Raw genomic sequence first — 15,141 nt, forward strand, 5'->3', positions numbered from 1 at the left:
AAATGATGACTGAAAAATATTCCTTTATTTTTTTGGGGAAAAACAATGCAATTTAACTAAAAATAAATCTTGAATGAAATAAATAAAGGAATAATACAAATGAAGAATAAGCCTATTAATTCAAATTCTGGTTCTATAGTAAACAATGCAAAACTGCATTAATAGTTCTTTTTCTTTTTAAAAGTGCAACTGAAAATGTATTTTGTGCCTTAACAATTGGACGTTAAAAAAAAAACATTGCACTGTATTTATGTCATATATTTGTTTGAACCAGCTGGTAATCCAGTGGCCGGTTGGCATGCAGCTAATCTAGCAGTGAAGCAGAGATGCTATGCTAGCAGACAGACCTAATAGAAAAATGTGACTTTTACAGATATTCACGTAATAATACAGATATTCTTTCACTGCTAAAGGGGAAAGGAATCATTTATGAACATGTTTAAGAGTAGAGGACGGCCAGAAAGAAAGTAGTAGCAGATTCCGCCCGCCGCCTCCACTTCTGGACAAGGGAAGGATAAATATATAGCGCCCTCTGCTGTTCAAAAAACTGCGATTCAATTTTCAGTGTATCGATGTGAACCGTGATACCTATGAATCGATTGTTAACTGCCTTACAATTAATCGTTACATCCCCACTAAAACCCAATGTTTAAAATCAGTGGAGATAAAAAAAAAAAGTTTCAACCTCTATTTTTTGGAGCAAATTATCTTGGATAAATTGATCTAGGAGGACCACATAGCTTTCGACTTGGTAATTTGATCTCTCTTTATCTCAGCAGTGATACCCAGATCTTTACTCATAACCGCCAGTTTCCAGGTAAAAAAGTGTCTCTCTACCAAGAGGACATGTTGGTTTTCCAAAAGGCCTTGACTAGGTCATGTTCTTTTCATCACTTTAAACTTTTGTATGTTTAAAAGAAAAGCCAGTGAAGGAAAGCTAAATGTTCTCCACTAAACCATGCCACTTCTTTCCAGCTTGATGTGTGTATGTGTTTAAGTGTTGAATAAAGAAAAAGACAAACTAAATTGAGCAAAGAAGAACGAAAAAAAAAATGCATCAACTGCTTCTTCTTCTTCTTTACTCTGAGGCTCAGACCACTTTTGGAAAACGAGTGTGACTTTCTTTTTTAGGAAAGTGACAGCAGTACATGCATGAATGCTTAGCAGTGTCATTATGGCCTTAAAACGAGCACCTCGGAGACTGCCAGCGCGTTTGTGATTGCGTTAGCCAAGGCAGCAGGTCGTCGCAGCCAGCCAAGCAGCCCCAACACTGGGCTCCGCGCTCATTAGATGCCTCGGCCCTGCCTGCTAACTCTAACAAATCTGTGGGGAAAAATTGCTGACATCTCAAAATGACTGCGTGTCTATGTCAGTGAGTATGGAAGGTAGAGGTTATGAATGATAACAATAGCCTAATTTAATCAGCACGCTCACAGAGACAACCAAAGACAAAGAGGCAAAGTGTGCAGGAGAATAAAGCCTAGAATTTAAAAGATCGTCTAAATCAGACATAAGCAACTGGTGGCCCGGGGGCCACATGCGGCCCTCATTCTAATTTTGAGTTGCCACTAAATTAAATGCACAAAATGACTTCAAAAAACATAAAATTACAGCAATATACACTTAACAAAAATACACAAAATGACTCAAAAAATACACAAACAGCAACAAACACAAAAAACCAAGACATAAAAAAATGGCTCCATAATCACAAAATGGCAACAACAATTCACAAATTGACTCAAAACACATAAAACAACAACAAAAGTCAAATTAGAGAAAAATATTCAAAATAATTTCATAAACACACAAAGTAGCAGTAAAAACACAAAACAACTAAAAGTGCAAAATGAGAGAAAAATACACAAAACTACCACAAAAAAGCTAAACTATAAATTAAACCAAAACCACACAAACTCAGAACTGCAAATTTTCTAAATGCTGTCATAAATAATAATATGGCCCTCATATCAGAAAATCACATTTTTGTGACCCCGCTGTGATAAAGGTTGTCCACCTCTGGTCTAAATTGTTGACTGAGTCTTCTAATAATGATGCACCTCCTTTAGTACTCCAGTTACAGCAATCAAAGGCTGTGTTGTTTGCATAGATTTCTTTACATTCAATTCAGTTGTTTGGTTATCACCTGTTCTCCACACACACACACGCACACGCACACGCACACACACACGCACACACACACACACACACAAAATACTGATGAAGGGTACATTTCCATAACAATGAAACACCAGAGGACAGTGGAGTCAGCCAGCCTTTCTGAGAAAAGCCTTTTTAAACTGTGATAGGAATGGCGAGGGAGCATATAGGAAGAGCAGGTGCCAGCACTGGGAGTGTGTGGCCTGGATGAGTGGGAGCAGGATTATAGCTAGTTCCATCATGGTTTTGGTCCGCTCACTGCTTCCTATGAAAACCAATTAGCATGTGAATGAACAGGCACTCAGTGGATGGAGGCTTCTAAAGCCAGAGAGCACTGATCCACTATCAGGTGAGCTTTTCGTAAACTGGGAATAAGCTTTAGAGGAGGGTCTGCATGCGAGCATGAAGCTCATTTTACGGTTTATATAAAACCTCAACAACTCAGAAACAACAGATTTTTGAAAACTGAAAATGAATAAAACATTTAACTTCTCCTTTTTGATGTTTGCAACTGGTAATAAACATTATATACACTGAAAAAACTAACTAACCAATAACTTGATGCATGTGTGTTTATCCAGTTTTAAATCTTCAAAATCATAATAAACCAAAAAAAAACAAGAGAAAATGTCTGTTTCGTCATCCAGATTTCCAAATGTTTCTAAATATTTCTTATAAAATAAATAAATAAATAATGTGTAACCTAATATTTTTAGTACAATGATGTGAATGTGGATGCGATTAAAATTTAAAAGTGTTTGAAAAATGAGCGATCAAGTAATGCAGACTTTAAACCAGTGGTCGCCTGGAGTTTAATGGGGTCACCTAAAATGTCTAGTAATTGATTAAAAAAAAAAATACTGATTTTTAAATCATTATTCTTTTTCAAATTAAAACACAATCTTAAACAACTGTATTTTATACTTTGGCTTTGCCAAATATAATTTAAAAAGGAGCATAGGGCAGGATTTAGAAATCAGACTCCATAGTGACAACACGGTAGTTAGTGTAACTGCAGCCATCAGCCAAGCCACCGCGGGGGCGCGCATCAATGGTTTTTTTTTTTATATCACAGAGCTGATATTGTGAATGGAGGACGGATACCCGACCTAACCGTGACGGGACCGGATGGCACCGTACGGGTCAGTTTTGGACAGATATCTGGAACTGGTGTTCGGGTTCGGTCACAGTGTCTTTTCTTGCTGCAGCAGCCACGCAGTGAACCGCGGTGGATGAATAAAGCAGACGACAATTTTAAAGGAATACACCATTGAAACACTCCTTTTACTGAACAATAATGTGGATTATCCTAAACTTTGATACATAGATTATGTAAACAGATCCGATGGGTGTGTCTTGCGTGTGTCTTGTTTGTCTTTTGCTTGTTACATGTGTGCTGATCTGATGTTGACATTAACAGTTGTTTGTTAATAAAATCGGTGCTTACAACTAAAACAAACGTACACATGTAATTTCTTTGAGAAAAAAATTTAGTTTTTCACTGTTGGGTTGGACTAGGACGAGAAAATGAGCCCCGATCCACACACTAACTGTGACACGGTTATGTATTTACTTGCCACTCATGTGACTGTTTAATGCAAGACGTGCACATGCCTCTGCATGCATCTGTGTAGATAAACAGTAGTTTAGTCCACTGTGCTCGTCTCCAAGCTATCTTTTTCTCATTCATTCTTATTTCCCGCATTGGGACGCCTCTCTAAGCCGTCGTGAACACGCACCAGCGTCATTTGATGTCACCATAGGCGTCATTTGACGCCACGTGCGCAAAACTGTGCGGGAAAATCAGACTCCGAAAAGCAGTACAAAATGTATCACACAATGTTTTCAAGGCAATGAGTAAAAATATGTGTGGACTCATTCTCTTTGGTTTAGAGTGCTTCATCACCCATTAGCATAAAAAAAAAAACAGAAAAATAATGTTTATTTTTTCTCAAATCTGCCTTATGCTCCTTTAAAATGCAACTTTTCTGCATATGAAACTAGATACTTTCGCAACCCAGCAGTCAGCCAACCACCAGGGGGCGAACACACGATTAAGGCTTCATTACGCTACCTTAAAACCCGCGAAAACACTTCAGCAGCTCTGGTTCACTCTGTAAACTAGACTGATGACAGTATATATACTGGTTTTTATAGCGAAAAGGTAACATGTTGACATGCTCTGGGCTCATAAGCCCCGCCCCTCTCTGGTTCCGCTGTCGGCTGAGATGAAGCCAGGTGGGAGAAACATGGATCCATCATTAAGATTTCAGTCTATACCTCTCCCTTTTTGTTTTTCCTCTGATACTCTCTCACACAGGATGGATATCATACCTGACCCGAGCCCAACACATAGTAAATATAAAAATGTTGGGTACATTTTCTAGTATTTATCATTATTTTAGTTTCAAACCTTTCTTCTGCACTCTAAACTGTTTATATACTGTTTGTTTGAAAAGTAGTTAAATAAAAATACAGATAGATTTCCTAACAGGATGAACAATCGTGATTCAAATGTTTATACAAATGATCGTGATTATCATTTTTGCCATAATCGTGCAGCTCTAAATCACGATCCAAAAAAGGTTGGAAACCACTGCTCTAAAGCTAAATCCTAAAGCCACTTTGATCTAATTAATCTAAATATTCTAGTGGCAGGCAAGAAATGAAAGTGATCTTGAAAGTTATCTCATAAACAAAAATTTATTTTCTTCTTAGATTCTTGCAAAAGATGTTGAAGCGTGAAAATGAAAAAGCAGCCACGTAGGTGCTAAATCTTAGACTAAGAGCATTAAAGCGTAATTCAGCACCAAAGCAGCCAAAAAAAGAACATCAAGCGAGCCCAACGTGGGAGCAGGAACAAAAGGAATGGATGGAAGCAGAGCCAGAACTCACCTCTCTCTGCAGCACCAGCTCTTTGGTGAACAGCATGGCTTCGTCACTGAAAGGCTCGGCCACCTGCAGCCCACCCGGCAGATTTCTGGAACTGCGAGGACATTCGATACCTGATCGGAGATGAAACAAGCGCAGGAGTTTAACACCAGCAATACATATACTGTATATATACCACATTGTTTAGTAGAAAACAACTTCAAATGATTTTAACTGGAATGTTGCCATCGTGAATCAATTTTCACTAACTTTGCAGTTTGGACATCCTGTTGGTATTGATGAAATGCTAAAAAAGTGGTTTTCATACAAGCTCTCACAATTTCACTGTTTTTAAATTTAAATATATCATCAGCATGACCTGGGAAAGAAGCTCTTAAAAACACAAGTCAGACTATCATTATCAGCCTCCGCAACAGGTTATGGGGCTCCTTTAAAAATCTCCTTAGAAAGAAAATTGGTCATTATTAGGTCATCCACAGCTGTATGAAGCACGGTTTTATCACCACAGATAATGTTAACAATAGAGATTAGTTAAAGACGATGGGATTTAAAAAGAATTAGGGCTCACAATCAGACATAAATATCAGAAATTAGTCAGATATCAAAAAATTGAAGAAAAAAAAAAAAAAAAAATCAGATCGTATTATATCGGCCTGCATCTATCACTGATACATCTAGTCCATTCCAGACGCCGCTCCAGCACTCCTATCCAGCAGCCGACAGAACAAAACACTGAAGAGAACTTGAATTGTTATTTTGCATTTTAAAGAATCTTCATTTTTTCAGTGTTTTATTGGTTTTGAGGTTATTTTTCATGTTTTTTTTCCCAAAAGATTTTATTCTTTCTATTCAATTGTAAATATTTGTATGTTACAGTTAAACTAGTGATTATTTTGCACTTTGTTTGTTAATTTTTTTAAATTGGATTTATTGATGTTATTGTTCAGAGTCTTCTAATTTGTTTTTCATTTATTCTTATTTAATTGTAGAATATTCTTAAGTTTAAAGGGAAAATGCATGTAACTCATTAATAATAAATGGGTGAGTTTTTCCTCCTACCTTCTGTTTCTGATTATTGTTCTCTGAGTTATATCACTTTTCAATCAATCAATCAATCAATCAATCTTTATTTGTATAGCGCCAAATCATAACCAATGGTATCTCAAGGCACTTTTCTAACATTCCACACTATAAAATAAGCAATAAAAGTATGTATGATTTCTTCTGATATTGGATCGGATTGATATTGGTTTCAGCCAATACTCAAGGGCCTAATATCAGTATCACAAGTGAAAAAGTTGGATCTGGACACCCTAAAGAGAATCACCAAAGATTAGTCTGTGTCACAAACTGAGGCAGAAACTGGTCCACACAAAGGAAAAAAATGCTAAAATAAAGAGCATGAGAAATGTGTACTGAGGAAATACGTGAAGGGCACTCGACTGATCACTGCTCATATGAGCACAACACTTCTCACAGAGCAGCCTGGAATGAATAAGTGAACAGAAGGGACCGAGACGACCCATTCTTCACCTGTGACTCCTCTCTGTTCTCTCTCCTATTAGTCTAACAGCTGCTCACACCTACAGTCAGCTACTAACAACCCTCACAATGATACCAACCAACAAGGAACAGTACATGAACAATGCCCTCATAAATGTACCTCAGTACGAGTCCTGAAAGTCTGAGAATTCAGATGAAAACTGAAGGAGTTTAGTTGTAAAGTTGCCCCTTGGACATGCCATGATGACCTAAATTCCTCCGAAACCTCAAATACATTCTTAAGATTCTTAGCCATAAGATCTGGAGTAGGAAAAGGATGATTTGGTTTGACAAGTACTCACTTGGATATTCTGGGGCTTCCCTGTTGAAAATAATCCTGTAATACAAAGAGAGCGATTTGTATCCCTCACTTTATTGTGTGTAATTGTGCGAGGGATTTCAACACAATTAAGCACCAACTTTGATTTTTGCCAAAGCTTACAAAACAAAACTCCTAAAATAAGACAATTTAGTTTAATTCCAATCTAACAACCCTAAGCAGAGGAAGTGTACCTGCTGTCAGGTATTAACACCACTTTTCTCGTTTTTGGTTAAAATATGCAGCTACAAGCAAACTTCAGATGGAATGTTCCGCGCAGACTGAACTAATGATAATTTTAGTGAGAAGTTTGAGCCGCCAGCATTGTAATAATGCAGCTGCTCTCTTTCCTTTGATCTGTATTTCCTTTCCAACTGTAACTTTCATTTAATGAGTTTGGTTGGCATGACAGATATGGCGCCTTAGGTTGAACTAAGAGAAGCATGAGTTAAATGTAAAATCCAAAATGGTAAGTCATCCACTTTGACGAAAACCTTGGCTACTTGCACAATATTGCCTTTGCTATAAAAAGGCGTATGTGAAACATTGGTCTTTTTAGGAGGTGTTTTCAGCAAGTTTACAAGAAGAGCCAACTGTCAGGATTATATAACGGCCTACTAGAAGAACACCACAGCACGCTGCTAAAGCACTGTCTAACTGGCCCTGAAAGGCTGAGTGGCATTTCTCTCTCATCTTACTTGTTTTTGTACATTTTGTTCCCTACATAGCCATATCCGACCCACTTTTGCTAGCGAGAACAGAGACCTCAGCGTATTCACAGTGGCGGGGAGGGGAATATGACCCAGGAAGAGAGGCAAAATGAGGCCATGGGACAGTCAGCACCCAGGAGATATCAAGAAGTGTCGAGTCAACCTTCGGTGAGTGCAAGAAAATGGTCCTAAATGTACAGAAGCATAATTTGACGTCACACACACAGTCTGGGAATATTTCACAACTGAAAAAAATGCTCTAATGGAGCACCGTAATATTAAATTAACGTATTACTTCCATATAATGTAAAGACAAGATAAGGATACGGACACAAACTTTGATGCTGCTTCAAGTAATGAATAAAAACTGTTCTGATGGACAATCGATAATAATAAAACTCTACTACGCTACGCTATCATTTAAAGTGAAATTATTGAATTAAACCATTTTTTAAAGTGTCTAGCAAGCAGAAAAGGAAGAAAATGAGAAAGATGAAAAGGAAGAGTGAGGAAGACACTGCTGGCCAAGTTAATCTGAAAGTATTAATGGAGGGGACGGGGACAGGATTTCCACAAGAGACACTGAAGCCACGGTAAAGACAAGCAGCTACGGGAAGAAATAAGGACAGAAGAAAAGGAAAAATATAATAGACTAAAGAGAAGAGAAAAAGCCAGAAGTGGATGAAGAGGAAGTCTTTCTTCTGTATATCCCAAAGAATGTATGTATCACAGATATAACACACAATGAAGTCAATGTCAATTGTGTAGCACTAAATATGCAACAGGCCTACAGGATTTACACTTTCCAGCTCTTTAATAATGAATTCAGCTCTAAAATATGGCACTTCACATTGAATTAAAGAATATTTAGGCACTTAAAGGGTTGCTTTAGTAATGTTTAGGACCTAAAAAGTGTTTAATGTATTCCCATCAATCAAAATATGTGAAAATGTATTGAAAAATCGCATTCAAAGGACTTTTACCCCCCACAATTTTACATCTTAAAATACAATCCATGGGAGGCAGCCATTTTTGGCTGTAGTGGCGTGACGTTGAGGCCACCTATATAGTGTTTACTTGATTTCTTAGATTTTGTTTTTCTTCTATACATTTTTGTTCTGCTTTTTTCCACATTTTCTTGAATATTGTTTTATTTATTACTATCCAAAAACAAGGATGTGTGTTGGAGCTAGTTTGGGCTTGTCTGAGGCCATTATCGTAAGCTCTTGCTACACATGGGAGCAGCCACAACCAGCATCCAGCTGCAGATGCGATGAAGATCGCTCTGTACGATGACAGAATGGACTTACCGCGGGACAAGTCTAGGAGGACATTAAAGCTATTTGATAGGAGGAAAATTTGCTAGAGAATCCGTCGCGGACGCACCGGTAGTGCTAATGCCACATCGTGATTTCACTACAAGCATTAGCATAATGGTGGTGAGTGCATCTCTAATGGATGAACAGGTTCTTTTTCTACCCCTGGATGTTCCACAAGGTCTTTCAAGGAACATTTCCCAACAGGTAACCTTGAAAGAGCCTTTTCTAGAGCAGGTATAGCACACAGTGAGTGATGTGTTCACCACATGAGCACACTCCCTCCCTCTCTCATACTGCCGTCTCATCCCTGCAGCTTTCACACCAAGCCAGGAGTCACTTGGGACAGCCATTTTTAACCTGCACCCAGATATAACCTGAGGTTAGGGATAATCCATTCAATCTGATCTTAGAGGGTAAACAAGACTTACAGTCATCATTCTGACATAGCAACAAACACTGAGCAAAGTCCTATAGACAGCTGCTCCTCATAGAAGCTCCATTTGCATGATCGGAGTCAATACAATGGACAGATACCAATAAAGACAGAAGACAGAAGCTGCTTCTTTAAAAGACTAGAAAGTGATAGAAAGATAAGATGAAACAAGATAAATGAACAATTAGACCCTGGCCTAAGACGCTCAGTTTACAAGTCTTGCCTTGTACTTGGAGAACGTGCTACATGTGAAGCACTGAAGTTCCACGAAATAGAAATGCTTTCACCCACAACGTTCTTTCAATAGTCTCTCTGCCAACCACTTAATCCAAGCTAGCCATTGATTTCCATTACCTACAGTTATTCTTTGTGCTAAACCTTTAGCTATCAAACAACGAAGGTCAACCCTAAACTTTCACTTCCACATTTAAGTTTTAATGCAATAAGCAATCAAACTTTTAAAGTATCCACACAACAGAAAACGGTTTGCCTTAAAAAGCTTATTCAGGTTTGCCCTGAATCAAATTATAGAACAGAAATCTGATGATGTAACTTTTCATTGCGACAAGGTAATAAACACAAAATATATGTAGTTATTATTTTGAAGAGTAAAAAGGGTGGGCAAAATATCCATTTTAAAATGCAGTTTTGCTTTGACATTTTTGTCACTGGAGTGCCAATAATTAATGTTGGCTATAGGGCGATTTCAGCTGGGAGCAAATGTTTTCATTACAGTTTTTATAAAATAGTTTTCTGCTGCTTTGATTCTAACATATTACTGTCAGTTTCATGCCACAGATGTTAGTACTACCTCAGGTGTTTAGAATACATTTTCAGTTAAATGTTCCCAAACTTTTCAGACTTTCGGTTGGTTCTTCTTCTGTTGCGCAATTCTTCTTCACAACATAAATGGTGAAATAAAACTGCACCCAGCAGTTCATGTATGGTACTGCAGCAAAAATTAAGCAGAAAGCAGCCACCGACGCAAAATTTTGGAGTCAACATTATTAATTATGTTACTAATCATTTTTGCATATGTTACAAACATTGTGGTAGGCGCAAATCTCGAGACGGTCTATATATTGAATTTTATTTTTTGCTTTGCCCCCCCAGCAATAATCTCAACTCGTCCTCAATCGTCTTAAAGATATACATTTGGAGATCAGGGCCAGTTAGGCTTTAACCTTCACACACTGATGGTACTCTCAGTCAGTGATGTTGGACACCAATTAAGTTTTGATTCCAATCTTGGCCAAAAACATGTGATTTGCTGAATTCTGTTAAGATTTTACTTTGAATGCCAAGTGTGTACCTTACTAATTACAGATCATACATCGTAGTTTTAGCACAAGGATGTATCACATGTCTCAACTGATTGTAATAGTTCCTACACATTTATCCTTCTCCAATACAAACGTGTATAACTGGTAATTGAATGTGCTTTCCGTTGACACGACATGTAGACAGAACAGGATTGAGTTGACCTCTTGTCATCCGATAACCAAGCCCGATAATGAGCTTCGTGTCATAGGAATTGGTCTGGATGGAAAATGTATTCCATGTACCCATTAGCCTCCTACTCACGGCTATACTTGTGTTTCTTGGCGTGTCTGCTGGTGTATTTAGATACTTGCATGATTGTGCAACGTCATGTCAGAAACGACAGCTAATTACAGTTATTTGAGATTGGAGCGCCATTAGCCACCATGACAAGCAGTCAGGAGAAACTGAAAATAAGATTATTGACTGTGTGAATTTAGCTCTAAAACAAACTTATTCATATTTTGATGAAAGTTTTGATTACAGTGCAGTTTTGACAACATGCTTCACTTATAGGGGAACATGCAGCTAAAGAAAAATCCTGGGAATGTTTGACTATCTTTTTAATCCATCATTGCACTTTGCTATCATCCCACCATGCCTTGCTGATGTAAGGTCTGAATAGTGCTGCAAGGCGTGGGCAGCTTTTAAGGTCTGTTTCACAAAAGCTTAGGCACAGATGATTTTTTTTCCAAGGACTCAACTTAGATTTGTTAATAGAACTGTTGATTTGAAAAATGTTTCTGGCCCTTCTATCTGCTACCATTAAGCTGTATGTTCCCAAACAGTTTGATGCAAAGACGGACTAAGATTGGTTGTGAAAAAGGCTGGAAATGTGAATTGGAGGGTGAAAATTGTTATGGTCATCTGAAGTGAGTCGATGAATAAATCCATCAGGGAGTGAAGAAGCGTGACTTTGCCTAATTCCTAGAGGGAGTGAATATGACTAAATTGAAAGAGACAGAAAGAGTGAAAGGCGATGCTTTTCGGTTTATTCGAGGACGTGGAAGAATCGTTTGAAAATCAATGTCCAATAAAATATGATAAAAGACAGGCTCAGAGTCAGCTGTATAGTGCTGGTTTTACAGTGCAATACAGAAATACTGAAGTGCGAATTGTAGTGTGCACAAAGAAGGTGGCACCTTCACTGCAGCAGAGTAATCCTGTAAAATCCATTATTCATCTTTCTTACACAGCAAATTTGCCTTGTTACTTATTAAACATTAGTTTTAGGTTTGACACTTTAGCATATTTGCAAGTCTTATGGAAACTTTTTCTCCTGTCTAAACGCAGAACAAGGTGATTTGTCTGTAGCCTGATGCTACTCTGCAAATGTATTACGTTTTTTTTTTTTTAAAAAAAAAACAGCTTCCAGAACAATAGAGGATTATTGACTAAAACTTTATAATGCAGCACAGCTTAAAACATATTAAAGTGTCAAAACACCGATAGTAGAGGTATGTGTACATATCAAAGTGATGTAGAAACAAGAGGGGTTTCTTAGAGGTCACATGCGCAAAACAATTTATCTTTTAAGACTTTCTGTCAAACTTCTACAAAGTTTCTGCCTCACTTCCTCCACATCATATTAACCGCCCTCACACAAGGACTCATGCACACAGGCATAAACACCACCACATACACACACACTCAGATAGCTATAAGACAAATGGCACTAAGACACGCTGCATGATGGCTAATGCTCCGTGCTGACACTGGACATCTTTGTGTCCAAGTGCTGGTGTTTCATCTTTTTGACAGCTTGCTGCTTGATGTACCTTTCAGGATACTTCGACAACACTCCCCAGCTGCATTGGCTACCATCTAAAACATTAAACGAGTAAAGTTTTACAGCACACAAAGTCTGTTTGGACTCCTTCAACTTAAAACGTGACAGTAACACAATGCACTTCACGTTTATTCAACGTATTGCCTTCCCCTCTCTCTTCCGAATCCTCTTCCTGTAGAGTGCGTTTGCTTTTCCTAAAACAGGATGAATCCATCACCTTTTATAAAATATACAAACAGTAGAGACTGTGTCAAGGCTAGTGAAAGAACAGAGAAGAAAGGGAAGGTGATGTGAGAAGAACCCTTTAACTTCTACAGCCTTGCCTGCTGCTTTACTCTTTGTTCCGTCCACCCAGTTTTCACAAAGCGCCTCATTTATCCATCAAGGCAAACACCGTAAAAGGAAGGAGATGCTGAGGCTTTGAGGTGACTCACTGGAGATGCAAGTTTTTTTTTTCTTTGAGTAGGGTTCAGTGTTAAATGAGGACAAAGAAATACAACGCGCTGGTGGCTGCGGTAGCTGATTTAATTTGGACTCATGGTGTTGCATCACTTACTGCTGTGGGATCATTTCAATTGCGGCGCTTCTGAAAACAGTTTAGTCTTCAATGGCCTCCCACAACATTGTTAAAGAAAAGGGAAAAATGGTGGAGATGAAAACAGTACGAGGTAAATAGAGCTAATGAATCCAATGACTAATGCCGGCCATGTACTTAAAGCAGCATGCTTTGATGATACTCTATTTGTCTGCATGCAGTCAGTGTTTGTTCAGAGATCACGGCAAAGTACCAAACAAGGCCTCCATCTATGGAACATGTCAGAACTTTTATTATGGTACACAATGAATAGAGTTCGAAGTAGTAGTCATAAAAACAACTTTCTAGAATGCATCATACCATTAGAGTTTAGCTGGCCAAATCTGTTGAAAAATATCACTATTCTCTCGCATAGTTGTAACAATCCAACTAAAAATTCCATGAAACCACTTTGGGGCTTGGTGTTTGTTTCTAAAATACATTTGGATGCAGCTGTAGAAGATACCACATCAATGCAGCCACAGACACAGAGAAAGCAAGAGTGAACAAGCACTCAGAATGCAAAGCAAGAAAATCTCCTCTTTGCCCAATATTGGCAGTTATCTGGATAAGAGATGATGTTACCATGATCATTCACACTTCAAAAGTTTGGTAGAATACAGTAGGTCCAAACAAATGGGTAAACCAATTTTTAGGGGAAAATATTGCGATTAAATGTGCAATCCAGATCTGATCCAGATGAAACTAACCTGACATAAATAAGTCAAATTTCATGACGATCGGTCAGTTACAAACCAAGAAATACATTTTTGAGATTTTTCCTAAATCCTTTAAGTACTTAAGATATACTGTAATCCTGCTAATAGACAAACAATTAAATTAAATAAAATGGTTATTTTTCCAACTGCAATTTTGATAACATTTTACCTGAGGTTTTATACATAATGTTGACATTACGCTGTGACGCTCGTGACCCTAACGATTCGTTACCCTAACCCCTAATCTTAACCCTACCTAACCCCACTAAATCCCTCCCCCTAACCCAAAAAATGCCAACATTGCTCCAAAGGAATCATAATTTAGCAAATAACACTTAATGCTAATGACAGATAATGACAGCGTAGTCTTTTTTCATTTCCAAAAATAATGCATGATATTGCAAAGCCATTATTGTACCTCTTTGGTGGAGGTAATAACTGCTGGGATACAGTAGGAAATACTCCTGCATCCCTAGTTAAAGGTAAGAGTGACCTGGGGTATACATGGAATTGTTAAAAGCGCAAATAAAAGGTGGGATGACATATAGTGTGGCAAGATATGGCGATATTAAAACGTCACAAGATGTATCGTCGGGGGGCAGAAAAAGGAATTTGCACAATTTTCTACACACCAGATTGTTATGATTTGTTGTATTAATTAATTTATTTATCCCCATTGAGTAAAAACACGTATATCAAGAGTTAAAGTTAAATATAAACAACCAACCAAAAATATTGCTGATTTTCGTGTCGTAAACTCAGTGCATCTCCTCACCTATACACAACCCATTTAATGTGTGTGTGAAATGTTTAGAAGAAGTCAATTTGTTGTTTTATTCTTTGATCATATGATAAATGTGATACAGTAATACAAACTGAAAATAATAATAGTTCAGGGGAATCCAGAGTAAGATGTCACCAACAATTCTGTGTCAATTCAAAAAAACCAATATTGTCTGGCCTAAAAACCAGCCTGTAGGTTGACTGCTGTTTTATACATTAGAGAAATGCAATTGGCTTTGGGCCTCCTGTTTATCGTGTGTGTCATTTTAAACACAGCCTATGGTTGAGTTGGTTGAATAAAACATGTAAAGATAAATTTGACAGGAAAGAAAAAGTGAAAGGAGATAGGGAGCTTGGGGAGATTAGAAGGTAGGAAGATAATAAGAGCCACTTTGTGCCTCAGGGCTTCATTTCATACATGGTTAAGGGTTTTGACATTGGTTATCATTGGGAGAAACTCCCATGTAGGCAACAGCACACATGCAAGGGAACATTAAGGCTACGACCCATCAGGCATTCTTTTTTTTATCTCAAACATCCTGGGAAAAAATGCATTATGAGATGAGATGACAAGAAACACT

General features: G+C 37.9%; 1 protein-coding gene across 1 annotated transcript in view; it reads right to left on the reverse strand.

Annotated features, from left to right (window-relative positions):
• The window catches only part of snd1 (staphylococcal nuclease and tudor domain containing 1), a 242,094-nt gene that overhangs the window by 138,306 nt on the left and 88,647 nt on the right, over positions 1-15,141 (reverse strand). The window contains exon 16 of the mRNA XM_028451498.1: positions 5,056-5,165. Coding sequence (XP_028307299.1) covers positions 5,056-5,165 — 110 coding nt within the window. The remainder of the gene's footprint in view (positions 1-5,055; positions 5,166-15,141) is intronic.

This window comes from Gouania willdenowi, chromosome 6, assembly GCF_900634775.1.
Source record: "Gouania willdenowi chromosome 6, fGouWil2.1, whole genome shotgun sequence".
In the NCBI taxonomy this organism is placed as follows: domain Eukaryota; kingdom Metazoa; phylum Chordata; class Actinopteri; order Blenniiformes; family Gobiesocidae; genus Gouania; species Gouania willdenowi.